At 44.0% G+C, this 18,862-nt stretch overlaps 1 protein-coding gene across 1 annotated transcript in view; it reads right to left on the bottom strand.

Annotated features, from left to right (window-relative positions):
• Positions 1-1,801: 1,801 nt before the first annotated feature.
• nrxn2b (neurexin 2b) overlaps positions 1,802-18,862 on the bottom strand; it is a 520,316-nt gene continuing 503,255 nt past the window's right edge. Inside the window, exons 20-22 of the mRNA XM_070854280.1 lie at positions 17,262-17,587; positions 11,032-11,110; positions 1,802-2,694 (exon numbers count right to left, since the gene is read on the bottom strand). Coding sequence (XP_070710381.1) covers positions 1,802-2,694; positions 11,032-11,110; positions 17,262-17,587 — 1,298 coding nt within the window. The remainder of the gene's footprint in view (positions 2,695-11,031; positions 11,111-17,261; positions 17,588-18,862) is intronic.

Genomic DNA, 18,862 nt, shown 5'->3' with positions numbered 1-18,862 from the left:
CAAATCACATTTTCTCAATTACCAAAAAAAAAACCAAAAAAAAAACATAGAAATTTCCGTTTCCCAGAATCATTGTCATTTTTTTCTCCAAATAGGAATGATAGGAGGGAAAACACATTTCTCTTAGTAATGGGATGAGAGTCAAATATTTAGACATTTCACAAACTTTTTTCAGGATTTTTCTTTTCTTTTCATGGTACAGTTTTCTTTTTTTAATAGAGTTGAGAAAATTGGAATACTAGAGTTCTGTTGTACATCTTCCAGGGAACTGCCCTTCACCTTTTTTATTTTTGTGCTCTTCCCACAAAGTTCGCTTTGCCCATTTGGCTGCCATCAGTCCAGTCAGGCTAGAGAGGGGTGAAAGACACAGTCGCTTCTTTTCAGCTGCGAGGTATCTCTCTCCACAGTGGAACTCCAGCAAGGATAAATTCAGAATTTCCCTAAAATGTCTCATTTCTCCAGAGAAAAAAAAAAAATCAAATAAAAAGTAAAAAGAAAAGAGCAAACCAAAGTGACTGAGTCTCGCAGCAAGGCATTGCATCAGCCGTACTGTTCATGAGAGGGGTGGGGTCAGGGGAGCGGGTTTGAGCGGGGAAACTGTTCAGACGTCAAAAATCCTAAAGTCCGTCTTCGCTGCGCATTATCACTTTTCCACTTGCTCACGCTTTAGGTCCATAGGTTTCTGCAACGTCTATACATATATTTATAATTATATAGAACAGAGTTCATCTTGTTTGCTGGAGGTTTTTTTGTTTTCGGTTATTAGTAACTGTAAGGACGTGACGCAGTTTCTCTGCTGGCCCACTACGGGTGCCTTGGAGCCCCAGAAACACATGACACAGATCTGCTGGAACAAAGGACGACCAAGGGATTTTGGCCTCAAGTTTTTGGCGGCTAAACGTACAAGTTAGCATCCATTACGTTGGAGTGGTGGTATCTCACATAGTTGCTACGTTTAACGTTGTTATGATCATCAATCATCGTCATATTTTTTGTTTTTTAAACTCCACAGAAAGAACAAAAGTTTTTATCTCTTTTTCGTAAATGAATACTACATGCTTGAAACACGGCAGAGTTTACGTTGCGTCAGCTGCTGAGCACCGTAGACAAGGAGAGAAACAGAGTGCACGAGCGAATGAGAGGAAGAGAGAGAGAGAGAGAGGTCTGACGAGAGGCGAGAGATCAGAGGCGTCGAACACTTACAGAGGTGGGAGAGCTGGATTTGACACAGTGTTTCTGTAAGCTGGCAGTATATTGATTTTACAGAGGGATGTCAAGTTGCTAATTCAAGCCTAGTTGAAAAATAATATGTTGATACTGTCTAAGGTGACGGCTTACACCACAAGCTGGCCTCAGACTGAAGTACAGACCTTGACACAAATACTGATGGTGGTGCTTTCCTACAGTACTCAAGATATTAAATAACCTGTCATGTTCTAATCCATAAATCACTGTTTTATCAGCGTTTGGTACACAGTTGTTGGCACAGTATGTGTTTAGATCTGAGGTGTAATAGCCTTTCCTTACATCCACACTATGGTTAACATTGAATAAGTAGCCAAATCGATCAAAGAACCGTGACGTCACCTTGCCATCTAGTTTTGCTGCCTCCTTCTGATTACAGTGAAATTGGTAACGTGTATGGCCACCTGACAATACTGAGTTTTAAAAGAATTGCCCTCTGTTATGTTTTGCCATTTTCCATATACTGCCTTTTCTCTCTCTCTCTTTCTTCTCTCTCGTCTCCTTCCTTCTCTAAGTGCGTCTGCTGTCTGTCTCTGTGTGTCACGGCGGCGCTCCCTCAGACGTAGTACTCTTTGTCTTTGTTCTTCTTGTTCTTGGTGACCGTCTTGGCAGTGGTGGGCTGTTTCTCCTTCACAAGGGCTCCGTTGCTCTGCGTGGCTGAGTTGCTAATGTAGTTGCGGCTCTGGTCCACCTGGTAGGAGCCCTCGTCGCGGTTGCGGTACTTGTACATGGCGTAGAGCAGGATGAGGATGCAGAGGGCGGCCGCCGCCACAATGCCGACCACCATTCCTGTGGTGCTGCTGGACTGCTGTACCTCCACGGCGCCCGGGAGCCCTCTCTCAGGAGACGTGGGGTCTGGAGTGGGAACATGGGGGAAATTTGGGGGGTAGGTTATTCCTGGGACTCTGCGGTGGCCAGGGTCTGACGAGGGGTGCGCTGGCGGCAGCAGCACCTGGTCCCGCGTGTTCATTTTCCCGGCGGGGATTTTGTTGTTGCTACTGCTACTGCCGCCGGCGGCCGGCTTGATGCGCGGACTGAGCTGGTCGGGGTTGGCTGTGGGGGTGGAGGACAGAGGTGGGCGGTGGGAGTTGGGGAAACGGGAGAAATGTCGGTCTCGGGGGTTCTGGACACCACCCTCGACGGCTGGGGGAGGAGGGAGGACAGTCCTGTCGGTGACCAGGGGGGAGTTTTTGTAATAGTCCTCGTCATCCGACTCGGTCATCTCCCCCGAGCCGTACGCCGACACCTCGATGGTCTCCTCGCAGTCCTCCTGGTCCAAGGGGCAGGGGGGCCGGCCATTGGGCAAGGGGAGGGACTCTTTGGTGGTTTCGAGTAGGGTGAGGAAAGGGCGGTAGGTGGTGGGGGGTGAAGGGATTACTGGGTAGCGGGTGGCGATGGATGGGGGGTCTAAGGAGTCCACGGTTATTATGGGCAACACTAATTCACCTCCTAAGACAAGAAAGAGACAACGGAGGAAAAGAGTGTTAGAGACCACCTGAGAGAGAGACCACCTCCATCAAAAAAAAGAAAAACAGTTCAAATGAATACAGCAACACCAGTATTAGAACAGCACTAAAACTTAACATGAGGTTAGTTATATAAGTTTAGTTAGTCTGTTCTATTTAAAAAGTTAATATGCTGACTAACTCTGAACTGAAATAAAATACAAGATGTCTGCAAATACTTTATCCTGCACCTGACTGCTCTGGTTCTATCTCCCTCTACAGAATAGACCTACATGTTCTATCACTAATACAAGATTATAGTAGACTACATATTACACTCAACAACTTAACATCTATGGTACTACAGAGCCTATCCTTCACTGCTAACTGTCTAGTCTTACCTAATGCTGACTACGCTAACGCTCAGATGATTCTGTGATTGGTTAAATAAGATAGCAAACCACGAGGTTCAGGTCACTTACATCAACAAATTGGCCGCATGATTTTTGCATGAAAAAAAAAATTACAAAAAGAAAGCTGTGTAAGATTGTTCTCGGATAGTGATAAACAACTCTCCCACCCCGCCTTTTACCTCCTTTCCTCTTTCCTTGTTTCTTTATTGGGTGAAAAATAATCATCATGTAAAGAAATATACTGTTTTTCCTTTTTTTCCCCCCAAATTCTCATGAAAAATTAGCTCAATCCTATTTTTCCCCTTTGGGCATGGTGGTTTCTATGGCTCATTTCTAATTAGCTTAATCTGTATGCAAACCCTCAGGAGCTGCTGCAGGAAACTGATGGCTCTAATTTCTAAGCCAAACTCTCAGTGCACACTACAGTACACTGAGAGTCAGTTTTTAACACTGCTGCCCGTTTCTCCCATCAGTCCCTGCTGCCCACTTCCCTCCCAAACATCACACATAAACATGGGGCAATAATGTTCTATTAAATAGCCACCAACACAAGTTATCATCTTAATGAGCCAGAATTTGCTGTCAAACCCAGATTCTATAATCTGATTTTCAGCCCACTGTGGAATGAAAACCCAAATTCAGTAAATACCAATCATTTGTAAAAAGAGGAATCTTTCTACCACAGACTTGAGGCCCAGCTGGAGTTAAGGATTAAACATGTTGGGAGTATGTTAACAGAGCATGGCAGAATATTAGTAACAGTCTGATTATACACTACATGACAAAATTCTCTTCAGTCTGGCAAATGTGTAAGGGTCACAGTCAAGGAAACATTTGAAAAACATGGCAGGGGAATTAGATTATGGCACATCTTGGGGGGGAGAAAAAGGGAAGGTAACAGCAAAACATGACCAAAGAAATGCCAACATCACCAGCATAAAATCATGACTCTGGCTCTTTGTTCATTTGATGAGGTAAATCAGAGTGACTCAGGGGGAGAGGGGTTGGATCAAGCACCTCAGGGATGATTGGGGAAGTGTAAGGGGAGGTGTTGGGATTGTAACAATTCCCCGTGGCCTTTATTCAGCTCAGAAAAGCTCAAGCACCCCCAAACCCAGAGCCCCCCAAAACCTTGTCAGTCATATTATAACCATACATTTTCACTCAAAGAAAGGCTTTGTTACAAAGGGTGATGCATTGAGTTAACAAAGCCACTAAACACATCAGCATATAACAACACACTTGGGAGAAACAGGCCTTGAAATGAAGCAAAATGTGAGAGCTGTAAAGGAAAAAGCTTAGTGATTCTTCAACCCTTCCTCTAACTTCTTATTTCTGTACCAGTGCCGGAAAGGCTAGTTTCCATGGCAATGCTCAAGTTATTTCTCTCTATTATATTTTCTTTCTTTTGAGTTTGAGGGCTGTGTTTCACCTTGAAGGCTGAGAGGACAGCAGAGCGTGGTGGCACATTTGAGGAACAAAGATGAGCCACACCAAGTAGGATTTCGCAAGTTGAGTACGTTCTTAAAAAAAAAAATCTTTGGTTTTTTTTTTCCCTTCATGTGTGACTTTGACAAGTTATTTCACAAAACCAGTTTCGGGGGGGACCTCAGAGATAGTTCCTTAGAGATCCAGGGCGTACGTGTGACTGAGGGTGACGGACAAGATGGTAGTGTCGCTATCTGTACTTTGCCATCTGTCTGCATGGTAGAGATGCTGCGAGTGCAATTTCAAGGTTTATACCTTTCCGCTCGGTGTGCAGCCCACCAATTTCTGAGGAGGTACCTCCACTCACTGCGTGCCCCACTTACAGTACATGTGGCTGACACCGCAAATGGATGCTCCTGTTACGGTAAACACCTCGTAATTGTCGCTGAATTGGAAACGCTGCTCAACTTTTGTCTACAATCTACTTTATATGAACCCACAAGTAGGAGGCAATTATAGATGTTATAGAAAAATGTCTTTAACAGTGAAGGATTGTTCCAACAAATCACTCCCATCACTCTGCTGTGCTCTCAGTGCGTAGTAGAGCCCGAGCCTGAAGGCCGTATATCATCATCCCATATGACTTGCAGGCAGTGGCTACTAGAGAAATAATGAACCTCAGCCCTCATACACAGAGTGAGCCACGTCTCAGCACTGTAGGCAGTTATCAAGTGAACCATCTTTTCATTTCCTGTTGTGTGACCCAAGCCTACTGCAACCACAGTTTAAACCAATCAACAAGCTCAATTGGCTCTCCCCTCTCCACCACTGCACCCCGTTCTCTCTGTATGCAGCTCTGATTGTTCACCTAACACCCACAGGCAGCTCGCCGACGGGCTGTGAAAGTTGCCACAAATAACGTGCATGTTCCCCCGCTTGAAGTTGCCAAGAACCACAGACGATTTGTAATGACTGCGACATTTGTGACGTCATCCCAAATGAGATATCTAGGTGTTTTGAACATAAGGTGCAGACCTGATTCAGGCCGGTTCTGATGCAAACGGTGCTGAAAAATACTGAGAGCATGATTACAGTGTGTGGGCGTCTTTCTTTAACATTGTAATGCTGTCATTTAAGCAATAAAGCGACAGAGACTCAAAGATATTCGGACTGATTGATTGAGTTTGACTCCACTGATTTGAACAGCTGAGGCAGTGGAATACCACGTTTAGCCTGCATGATGAAATTTCTTCTTTATCTTTACCCACACGCCACTTCACATCGGTGCCAGTATGAGTCATCCCCCTCCATTTACTCAAAATGAGAACAGGGCAGATGGATACTGATGCATCTATGTTGGCCTCCTAACAAACATCGTTACTCTGCCGATCACGTTGCCCCGCTCACATCCATTTGAAATATTTAGAGCAAAAAGGTTGTTTCGAGTTTGAGTATTCTATAATTCAACTTTGATTAGGCTGCAGATGGAAAATCCAACAGTGTTTTCCAGCGTGGTATGTTTTCCCCTGCTTGCCTTTAAATCACACCTTAATAGGTAAAACTACGGCCAAAAACAGTTTCTTCATACATGTGACTGCACAAAGTGTTTACAACTGCTGCATTTGCTGCTGTCGCTCTCGGACAAAGTGATTTATTTTGACACAAGGGGATGATGCTGTGCTCGTATCGAGTCTCACTGGGAGTCACATGTTGGCTGCAGTCAAAGTCACCTCCCTGTAGCTCATCAGCACTTGGATGGACTCCATGAGGCTGGCTGGAGCCTGGTGTTTCCACCTCACTGTGGTATAAATCTCCGCATCAGGATTCTCTGTACTTGTCCGAGATATCGAAATCTGCTACTTCACCACCTCCCTGCATTTGCTTTGCCTGTTTGTGACCCACTTCATGGTCTCTGTGTCTTGTTTTTTCTCTCAACATGCAGCTCCAACCAAGCATATCTGCTTCACATCTTTTCCATTGTAAGCTTTCCTTCAAGTGTGTTCGTTAAATTAAACCACAAGCCGACTGGCCGTTGGAATAGGGGCTAAGGAAAATTATGTAAAAGAGAAAATAGCTGGGGTTTGGTGGTTCACACAAATTGTGAACCAGTGTTTCATGCTCCAGAGAGAAACTATAATATTTGTTTACAGTTTGAAATGTGAGCAGCAAGACGCCCTGCTGAGAAAACAGTGACACAAAGAAAAAAATTAACCCCTTCACCATCCACTGCTTTCAATGAGGTTTAGCAGACATGGATAGTCGGCAGCAGAAAACGCACCGCAGCACGTGACCCCCATACACCCCCTCTACCCATTCTTCACACTGCCTCCATCTGTTCGCAGATACAGATCCCCGGGCTGAAAAGGTGCACGAGTTTTGTCCCCTCTCACTAAACAACATACACCAGCGACTGTCATGTGTACTGTGCTCTGTACAGTACACAGGTATGTCTATCAATCTAAATGTTTAATGACAAACTGCATCACTGACCAGTTTTGAAGCTAAATGGTTACAAGGCATCTGAATAATACTGAATAATGAAGCTCTTGGGGTTTTTGTTGTGTGTAGCCAACAGCAGACTGAGCTGACGAAGCATCAGCCTCTGCATTCATTTCTCCAGAGCCTCCAGATGTAATAACTGTTTCCTGACTTATCTCTGAGAGGTATATGCAATCCTCATTGTTTTACTGTGTGAACATAAGCTACTGTAATGCTGTTTAATGGCAATCTGAAATAAATGGTGAATATATAGAAGTGGATACAAGTAAACTTACTAACTTTTTAAACCCTATTTCTATCTTTCAATGTAGCCTGATGTTTCTTTTATCTTGTCTTTTTTATGTGGTATGTGCAGCGCTTTGAATTGCCTCATTGTTGAATGGCGAAATACAGAAACTTGGCTTTGTTATTGTCCACATGCTTTATCATTGGTTAGCTGTGACCGTTCACACTTTTTTACCGATCCCCTGTTTGTGATCCTGCGTTTATTAGGCAGACTGAACCAGCCACCTCATTATTTATGCAGTCTTGATACCCTGTCTAACTCCCACGTTGTTTCCACTGAAAACGGTGTAATTAGAAGAATGCTGATTGAACTAATCTCTGCACATTAATCCTTTGAGGCCGGGGCATAGATCGGACATCACAGTAGTGTTCAACGCGCTCCACTGAAGTCTCTGTGGCAACAGGACGCCATGCTGTTTAGAGATCATCCACGGGACGCCGGTTCAAGCCTCTGCATCACCAAACATCCAAACGATGGAACCCGGGTGCTAAACCCGGGGCTGTTTACTTGTGGAGGACGGCTACCTTCAGGAGATCAATAACTGACACCCAAACCGATCGACCGCTGTGGGTTTGATCCCATGCAAGCTCTGAGTCGCACTGGGTGAGGGGGCTCGGCTCTCCGGGTCTTCCCTCATCTATCACCCAATCTCTTAGTTTCACTCCTTGACCTAAAAAGAACATTCGCAGGTTGTCTCTATAGTGTAGCGTCTGATGAATTATTGAGGAGCTCCTCAGAGCTCTGATCTTGTCAGAGTAAAACCGATATAGCGCCTACAACATCCTGGGACTGATAAGTAGCTTGGGGGTATGCGAGAGAGAGGGAAAGTGAGGTTGTGCTGAGGTGGAGAAAAGACAGAGTGAAATACAGAGATAAAATGAAGGATTTAATGAGCAGGGCTTGTTGGAGAAAGATGTTTGTATAACATCTTCCCTAATTGTGTGTTACTGTGAATACAATTAATGTCTATAAATGACTTTTCGTGTGTGTGTATGCTAAAGCCATATTCATGCTAGTGTACAAATATCTAATTTTAGTGTCTCTTCTGTGGGTGCATATTCACTTCGTCATCCTGTCCCCAGTGTGCGTTTCATCTTTGTAATCCAGGTTCCTTGTCACTCTTCTGGCCGAGGCTCATTAAGAACACTGGAGGATCCAAACCAATGCTTTAATTGGGTGATGTAATTAAGGCTCCCTAACAAAGTCAAAGTTTAATTAGCCCGGTGTGAAAGGCAGGAATTGTTCACGGGAATTTCACTCCGCTGCTCACTCTTTCAATTTTGCCTCCTCTCTTCCCTCCCTCTTGCGAGCTCTCCCTTTCTCTCTGTATCTCCATCTCTCTCCTCTCCCCACTTCTCTCCTCTGCTTTGAGCGCAGAGGAACGTGACACAAATCTCAATGAGGGTCAGTCCTTCACATCGCAGTCCTTCCAGCTCTTCCCCGCTCTTCTCTTCCTTGCGTCTGTGCCTCGGCGTCCTGTGCGTTTTTTTTTTTTCCGTTTTGCCCTCACTCAGAGCCTGTCGGCAGGTGTGCCACTGTGGCTGCCCCACAATCATCATCTGAGCTTTTCTCACTGAGGGTCATCATTTAGCCCGAGACAGCCCAACAAGTAAAAACCTCCTGGATGAAATGCAGTCGTACGAAACAAGTTGCATCCCTTGAATTGTGTGTTTTGGTACCACTGCTGCAGGTAAACACATCTGTAAAGCAGATGGAGCTCCACTGGCTGTATACACTGTGGGAAGGAGTTGTATTGATCCCCATGAATTCACAGCAGTCATATCTTGCTCGGCTTAATAGAAAATCCACAGCTGTGCTTAACATTTTTCCTCCTTCCTGAAGGCAGTTCAATAACACTGAGCCGCATTCTCAAATGTAATTGAAAACACTGGGAACTGCTCCTATCATACAATGACTACAGGCCTGTGTTTGTGGAGCAGTGATGGAGAGGGGACATGTTTCGCGGACAATGTTGATTCTTCTCTCCTTGTCCACAGTTTTCACCGAGGCTTATCCGACCCCGCTGGCTTGCCTCGCTGGAACACTTTTGGCATCTGGAAGGTGCGATATGGACCATGTGCATGCGCGTGAGCGTGTTTGTTATTTCTCGGGAGAGACAGCTGCAGAGAGAAAACTTTACACCCACAGAGTGAGAGAGACAAGTGTCTGTCTGGAAAGGTGAGCATGTCTGCCACTGTGTGTGTGTGTGGGCATACAAGAGAGAGGGAGAGAGCGGCGCGTTCCCATGGGAGATTAAGCCTGGGCATAGCATCCACTGAAAAACTCTCATTTCTTCTTTCGATAAGAAGGGAATTGAGTCTCTATTTCGGTTCCAACCACCTACAGGGAAAACCGCAGGAGAATGCTGCACTTGAGTTTCTCAACACAGGTTTAGATCAGTCCCTCCTCACACATACAGACTGCTATAATCTGCTATTTACAGTCCAACATATATTCTGTTCAAGCCACTAATCCTCATTCCTGGAAATTCTTTTCCATTTTTTTTTTAGAAAGGTCTTTTCACATAATACACGTTATCCGGAATCTTCCGTCCTTTTTTTTGTTAATCACTTGTTTTTTGTTTAATGAACGTTTGCTCAGATTTTGGGAAAATCTGGCCTATATGTTGTACTCGGATGTGTGGATCGATACAAAGTTTAGTTTAACATTTTCAGTGTTCTAATTTACATTTTTCTTCTACTTTAATAGAAGCCCATAATAAACTGTGTACGATGTAGAAACAGATGCAAAAAAAGTGCAAAGGTACGCTTTTCTAGAGAAAACTGAACGTCCTCCTGTGTCCATAGCTTAATTGTTATCTCATCTTGAACCTTGGGGCGTAGACATAAATTCATCCAATCAAATGCGGCTCTAAGTCAGTAGCTAACCTGCTCATCGTTTAAAAACATGCTTAAGTTCGTGGCTTGTAGTAGCTTGCTAAGCAGTATGGGAGGTGTGCATTTCAACATCAGTCTGCAAAATTATATTTTCAAAAGAGCATTTCTCAGATGAATAATGAATGATTACTAAAGATTTAATCTAATAATAAACTAATATTGTTTAGGTTGCATATTTTACTCAATGTATTTGATTTAGTACAATCTGCACATGGTTGCAAATCACATGCAACTATGTCATGAAATGTGGATTTGCATATCTGTATTTTGTCTCCTGACTTTTGTAGAGTAATTTAAATCACACTGCTTCACAGCACGTGGTTCTTGGCAGTTTTCAAGTATGGCCAGCCTCACAGTGCTAGAAACCACAGAGGCAGGGAGTAAAACACGTGGCCTTTAACTTCCACCTCCTGTCAGGGTGTCAGAACATTACTTGACCCGCTGTTCACACTAACAGTGCCTCAGCCACCGAGCCTGCCAGGCTACAGCTGTGTGCTGCGCAGAACAAGCTGCGTTTCCACGTTGAAACTGTCCTGCCTCGTTAAAATCGGGGCAGGAGATTGGTGCAACAGCTGGGTAGATGCCAGATACTACCACTTCACTGAGCAATTGATGGACCACGGTGCTGCTGACTGCCTGCTGCTTTGGAAACCAACGGGAAAGGGCACACATCTGGCCAATCAGAGCTGCATACACAGGACTGTGTTGTCACAAAGTGTCATATCAGAGTGGAGAAGGGGATAAAGCCATAGTCTAGGTGGGTCTACTTTTGTTTTTTACCAAATACTGTGAGGACAGAACTCCCTGAGTTGACTCACCATTTCCCGGCTCACACTCCTCCAAATCTTCGTCATCGCTAGGACATTCAGCTGACGCTACCAAGAGGTCATCTGCATTCTGGAAGAACAGACAGAAACAGAGGAGATAGTCAGGACATGTCTCATTAGTGTCGAGGATACGCAGAACAAGAGTCTCTGGCAGCCACAGTGAAGGTCTTTGGCTCCACTGATGCCTACTTAAACACAGGCTAATACAGGCCAGGCCAACTGGAAAAGGCTGTAGGTGGAAATTCTTTTACTTACAACATGATGATGTTTTTGTTGAGCAGTTTATTTGTGTGCTTTATGAGTAGCACCCATGTGTGTTTACTGAAGCAGAGGTCAAGCATCAGTTAATCAAATGGGTGTAGCTCATCTAAGTAATGGGCATTCTCCATCACATTAGGACAAACGAACATTTTCTCCTGGATTTCCTAAATCCATCTTGCCCTCCAGATGCTGTAGGTAACGCTCAGTACATGCCTCATTCTTCCTCCTCCAGACATACCACTGACCCATAGACCCAAAAACCTCCAGTTTATTGAAATGGTTTCGAGCATATTGGAGCTGACTTGTCTTGTGCTTTTAGGGTCAGTAGTGGTGCACATCTTGGAGTTCGGGCATGGAGGCCTTCATTGTTTGGTATGCGCTTCACTGTAGAAACTGAAACCTCAGTGCCTTCTGCCACCAAGACTTGCTGCAGGTCTTTTGCAGTCACTTGAGGGTTTTTGGCCTCCTGCCTCCTCAGAAATCTGGTGGCAGCAGTTGATATCTTCCTCTTTATGCCACGTCCAGGTAGTGTAGCCAGTGTTCCTTTAGCTGTGAACTCACTAACTCTGCGGTATCTCTGGGAGCATTCAGTGCCTTCGCTATCTTTTTGTATCCTTTTCCTTGTTTGTGCAAGGCAATGATCTCCTCTCTTAATGTTTTGGACACTTCTCTTGACTTACCCATACTTCTGACATGCAACCAAAGGTCACTGTGAACAAACCACTAGCCAGTCTGGGTATTTGACGTGTTCTATCTCAAGCTGATGCAACTCTTAAGGCCCTTGACTAGTTGCATCAGGTGTGTCTGAGACACCTGATTTGCAAATGAGTGCTCTTATTAAGGATTCTATTCAGGGGGTTGAATAATTTTGAAACTGCAGTCGTCATTAAAAGTGGCATTTTGTGTTGAATTTGGAGAAACCACCTGTAATATTAGTTTGTTTAGTTAGTTAGTAGTAGTTAGATTTTGCCAATACACCTAATTTGCAATGGGGGTTTAATAATTTTAGGTGTAACTGTATACATATTATATAAACATACATATATATATATTATGTCTGTCTATATCAGTAATGGCTCTGTCTTGGCCCAGCTTGTAGTAGACATCTCTCATGGACATTTGAACCTCTTGCAGGGTTTAAAAGTACAGCAGGTACAGCGGCGGGGTCTTGAGATGAAAACAGATTAAATCTGACAAGGGTTTGTCCTCACTATTGCATGACTCACACAGCATGTCTAGACAACCAGAACCCCCCCCCCCCTTCTCAGCCTCTGGTTGTTATTCAAGATGGGGTCATCCAATAGAAAAATGGGTGGCTTTTATCAGCTTAATTGATTCAAGCGCCACACTGCTGTGCAGCGTTTTCTCCTTGTTATTAATCCATGGCCTGGGTATAATCATTTATTAATTACATTGTGTGAGTTTGAGTGTGTATTCACATCACCTGGCTCTGTCAAATGGGCCTAATGATCCTACTCTAGTTTCCCAGCAACATCTCCATCAAACAGACACTTACATTTCTATTCCATCCATGCAATCACTTGCTTCACTTTATCCAACTCCATATAAAACGGCACATAAAGAATCCTTTAAAATATGCACTTGTTCAAATTAAGCAAGCAGGGTGCCCACAGCACGCTGTGTTTGGGGCCCATAAATGATTTTCTTTTTAAATAATCCAAGGTCTTGCTGACTGAATGTCAAATGCCTCCTGGAGTTATCACTGTTATAATTTAGTGCAACATCTGTGACACACTTAAAATCCCACCCGTCCTCCACTCAAATAGTCCACAGCATCAGTTTTGAGTGTAATTCATGGATAGAAAACTGTGACATGAGGCCCACTAACCCAGTGCACTGATCACTGCTGGAGGAGAGCTGAAGGAGCAGCTCCAAACTCCAGTTTGACCTGGTCAGAACTTTTCTCATCAGTCTCCAAGTTGAATCCACAAGGAGGCAAGCTCACATCCATCTGGACAAATCATAGAGAGATCACAAACACCTGGGAGTGCTCTCCACTTATGACACCAGCAGCAAGGACGGGGCTTGTGATCTTAGTTTTATAACACCCCGACGCCAAATTTGGGTCAGAGTGAGACAAGTGATGACTCCAACTGTTTCATGGAAACCCACAGTATCGAGGGGTGAAAGGAAGAAAAAAACTCAGACCCCCACATGCACATCAAAAGGTAGATCTTTTATTCTAAGCATCAAAGCGCATTATTCCACTATGATCAAAGCTACAGCGCGGCGGGTAGCTCAGAGCTGTTGGAGAAATTGAAATTTGGGTTTCCGCTCACTTGCTTTCCGCCACCCTGTCCTGTCTCCTGTCTCTGCTGTGTGTTGGTGGGTGTTGGGGATATTCATGAGACCGCCATGGTTCCTGTCAGGTTTGCCTTACGCAGTATTTATAATGTTATTTGCTTTTGCACAAAATTACACCACAGGCTCAATTGGATGGATTATTAACGACCCAAATATACAGTGTGTGTGTGTGTGTGTGAGTGTGTGTGTGTGTGTGTGTATATATATATAAATATAATTTGGTATTTGCGTAAGATGAAATTGGAGAATAACAGACAACACTACAGTTACTGATTTCATGCTAAATAAAACCTGAATCTGACAATAAACGCAGTTAATCTGCAGATTGTAAAATCACTTTTCTCAACAGTCCGATCTTAAGTTTTCGACCACCATCAACAGCACACTTAACAAATGTTAAACTGGATGATTGGATGTTTCTTGCCAAAATGCTCACTGGGAGTTAGTTAACTTCTACTACAAAGTTTTTATGTGCACAGGCTTGTACTTGCAGCTTTTATTTTTTTAAATTAAGGAATCAAATATTTCCTAATGTTCATCTTTTGGCCTGATGATTCAGCCGGGAGAGTTTCATGCCCATCTAAGCCGTAGAAGTGTTCCAACTGTGACTCATGAACATTGGCTATGGATCTTCATATTTTAGCAAATCTGTAATAATTCATCCACTTCTGGAACCTACATTGCATGTTACAAAACAGAGTGGCATTGAAAGACACCGTCTACTTCCCATAAGCACTTAACTACTCTGGTAGTTATGTACCAGTCATAGTGCCACATACACAATGCTTATCTGTGATGTTGATTGAACTTGAGATGTATGAGTTTTGGGTTTCAGTATGCGCCATGCTTTTCCCTGTCTGTTCAGCTACGATACACACCAACGCTCATACTAAATACCCATTTTTCTCCCATTCCAAACTGCTGGTGCTGCCATAAACATAAAAAACAAACAACTCTACTTTCTGTGCACCACAGGCTTTTTCCCAGGACAGACACACCAGACGCTGTGTTTAGAAGAGCAAATATAAAAGATTTCATACACTGTCTGCTGCCTCTCAGCTCTTCAAAATCAATGTAATCCTCAACCTTTATGACTCTTTGCTTAATTTTACTTGACTACAACTGTCTGCTCGAACAATTTTAGAACAACAGTTATTCATTTTCCTCCCGTCACTGAGCCGTGTCTTTTTTTGATTTTCTCTCCTGGTTGAGGGGGAGCAGATGAGCTTGCCAGGCCTTCAACACCTCCTCGCATACGGGAGCAAATTCCAGGACAAAAAATATTCAGTCACACTGAGAGCATCTCTGTGAATGATCAGGGCTGAGTTGGCCAACTGTAGGGCTTTCATGTTTTTGTGGGCCCAGGAAAATATTGCCTCTGCATGAGAACGAATAGACATTACCAATGACTCACCCATCCACATACTTAAATCATCACATATCCTTAATGCTATTTTGGGCTATTGTCGCGATACACTATGTTGAGCTACATACATCATAATAATAAAGAAGCTGTTAAAATATGTGTACAATAGCTGAAAAATACATTCTTAGCAATAAAAAGCACTCTAAAGGTGTTACTCAGCTTTTTTATGGCCCAACATAAACGTCAGTCTGCAAATGCACTACACAGAACAGAGAACAGAGTGGCAAACAACACTCAAGAGTCCTTTGGTATCCCAAAATGTTTCCAGATAATTTATCAAACAGGGCCGCCTATGGCTGCCAATTTTACATCACAGACCACTGCTATACAAGCTCGTTATATGCTGAACACGGAGGAATGTTTCCGCCAAGACGTCTGGAGGCCAGAGATATGATATTGAACTGAGTGGATGGCTACACGTGACATCTCGGAGTCAGGTTCCATTGATCTCATGTTTAGAGCGAGGACGCAGAAACACTAAACTACAGACCCATTTGTCTAAATAAGTCATGCCAGCTGGGCACACTGCGGACAGTGTGGTCTGTGAAGGAGCTTTGAGTGACCTTTGAGTCCAAAGAAACTCACTTGCTTTTACTTGCACGGCTGCCTCAGCATGACTGAAAGGAAATTCTTGGGTGAACATTTGTGAACACGACCACCTTCATATCATTTGTCAGCTGGTATCTGAGCTCTAGTTTGATGCAGCCATGGCTGCTTCATTAAGTGACTTTATAGATTTACAAGAGGAAGAAAAAAAACTAGCTACAAATAAGCAGGAGCTGATACAAAACCAACATTCCAATTTTCTTTGAACTGGGTGTTTGCTACCACTAAGTGGCATGAATTGAACACTCATGCCATCAACAGCTTCACCTTGACTTCTCCCTAATTGGCGCTGCTGCAATTACTCAACATGAGACAAATAGCACTTTCAAAGGATGGAATCTGCTAAGGTTTGAGATGATGATAAAGGGACAAAGAGTTGCAGCCAGTCTAAATATATTCTGAATATGCAGATCATGGTTGTCAGGGAGGAGTGTGAGTGGCTTGCCAGTTGATCTCAGATAAGCTTCCGTGGACATGAATAGCCGTACCCAACGGTATGAAAGAAATGTGCTGGTAATTGGCACCTTTGTGTTTCCTGCGACATCATAAAAGTTTGTTGGATTGTTGAAGTCTAACTCAAAAGAATGGACCACTTTTAGAGAGGACAACTTTTAAGCAGTTACAGTAAAATGTGATCACGATAGCATAGAAATTGCTGACGTGTACACTCAGCAGGTGACAACATGGATCACACTTATTTTAAAATGTAGTGCAGCATGGACATTTGCATAGCACACAGCTTCTAACTAATGATATTGGGCGATAGCTACAACATATTACCCCCCTCCCCCGGAACCCATGGAGCCTGTTATTAGGTTGTTTATGAGAAAAGTGGGCCCGGATGACCCGCCTTTTCAGTCTTCAAGTATGTGGGCAACAGCGCTTCCCTACTGTTTGCTAATTGTTGCTTACCATGATGGTGATGACTGCACTTAGCACATGTGGATAATCGGAATATAAATCACAGCCTTTCACATGTGTGCCAAGGAAAGTCATAAATATACGTTTATGGCACCCTGAGTTGTTGTGCTGTTGCTGCTGCAGGATTTCCTTTTCATTAGCTTCCTCCACTCCTCCAGCCTTTGTTGATATGTCTGGATGTGCTGTAATTTCCAGCATCCTACCACGTCTGGGTTATAGCCAGTTAGAGGAAATCAAAATTGTGGTGTTGATTGGTCTAATAGGACTAGCCATACAAAGCTGCTATGTGACTCCCTCTCAGGCTGAGGGCTGTTTGAACATCTGACTGTGGCTGAGGGCTAAAAGGGGGGAAGCTCACACAGAAGACTGTGCTGAGGACGTGACTGTCTGACCTTGCAGCTGACGTATGATTTCTTTTGAAATGCACATCTACTCATCCAAGGAGGGCCATCTGGTTACTTGGCCATGCTGTTTAATCTTTCAAATATTGTTTTCAGCACTTTGAGATTTTGAACTTTGGAAAGCCAATTAAAAGTAACTGGCAATGTTCCATCACAACGCACTGCACCAGAATATCTCTCCGGCTCAGTGACTCAGCCTTCTTTTAGAACCAGTGTGTTCTTGTAGCTTTTTAGTATGAGTCATGTAAACAAGCGTAGATCACAAACTCACGACTGCTCACCTGTGTGACACTGTCCCTCATGGTGGGCGAGCGCTGTTTGCGGGTGGTGGTTGTGGCCATGGTGGTGGTTGTCTCCATGATTGTGGTGGACATATCAGCCAGTGGGGTGGTGGAGGTTGTGTCAGTGGTGAGAACAGAGGGCACGTCACCCACCAGCCGCAGGTTGCCCTGGGTCTGGACATTGGGGTCGCCCTCGGCTGCCAGTTTTAGTACCTGCAGGCCGTTGTAGTACAGGCCTGAGATCTGGCCCTGGAAGTGGCGCCCCTTCTCTCCACCGCCACCAATTTTGATGAACGCTTGGCTGTTGAAGATGGTCAACTGACGACCTGATATGTGAGAGATGAGGAAGGTGAAGAAATAATGAAGAGGAGAGAGGAAGTGGAAGTAAGAAAAACCATGGAAAGATGTAAAGAGAAAAGGAGAAAAGGCAAAGAATACAAATCAGTCATGGTCCCTGGGTGAGCTCGCACATGAAACACAAAGTTATACACAGGCATAGTGTGAAACGGGACATAGAGGGACTGTCTCAATCACATGGGATTTCCTGGGCAACACTTTAGGGAGATTGGACCCTGGTTTGCAGGAGGGAGTAGCCATTATGGGGCCGGACACGTGCCACTTTCTCAGAAAGCATGCACGAATCTGGCAGTCAAATAAATTGTAGGGGCAGTTGCGGCTTGACCCTGAGACTGAAGGTTCACAGTGAAATGCATCTCATTTGCCCTGAGATGGAATATATTAGAACAATGCTGGGTCTGTGTCATTGACCCCCAATGCACCTGAGCTGCACAATGATAAAGTACCTCTGCCAGCAGAAAAAAATGTCGCCCTGCTCTGCCATCCAGAGGAAAATAAGATCCTCTTTGGAAGAAAATGTTTAATTCAGCAGGGGCTGTCCCTCTCTGTGGTCATTACCATTCATCCAGATGGATAGATGGATAAAGGGAGGATAGGGTCAACCATTTAACCAGGGTCCAAAACTAATGTGTTACCAGGACTTGTGGTGAAAGGGGGGAGTTGGGGCGGTCTGACAGGTGTAGTTTTTCTCCCTGGATTTTCTCCAGCTGATGTCAATGTGGTTTTGTTTATACTTTTTTCTTTTTATGCCCCATATTTGGATCCCGGGTCTCCCTGGGGACATCCCACCATACCACTTGGGCTGATGCAAACTTTAACCCCTATTATAAGTTGTGGATGTGAGTAGAGGGAGGGGAATATCATTGCTGTGTACTCTTGGAAGGAAGTGGGTTAAAAACGGACCTGATGAGGTAATTACTTAGAGGAGAAGCCAAAGAGCTTTTTTATGGATAAATCAATCCCTGTAAGGAAATAGACAGTGTGTTTGTTTGTGAAAGGAATTCTATACTAATGTTTGCATCTGCAAAATATAGACTCTCTAGAGATGTGTACTACGGACCTCTGAAATGGGAGACGCCTAAGGCCTGAAGGGAGTCTGTTTCTGTGTGTGTGTGTGTGTGTGTGTGCTGATTTGCTACTTTCTGCACAGGTATGAAGCACTATGACTGCTCCTAAGTACATATGCTTGAACCTAATGCCACATTGGCTGACACTGGCTTCTGTACATTTAATTGTGTCTAATG

Source organism: Pempheris klunzingeri, chromosome 23 (genome assembly GCF_042242105.1).
Source record: "Pempheris klunzingeri isolate RE-2024b chromosome 23, fPemKlu1.hap1, whole genome shotgun sequence".
NCBI classification, from domain to species: Eukaryota; Metazoa; Chordata; class Actinopteri; order Acropomatiformes; family Pempheridae; genus Pempheris; species Pempheris klunzingeri.
This window is presented reverse-complemented; position numbering and strand designations above follow the sequence as displayed.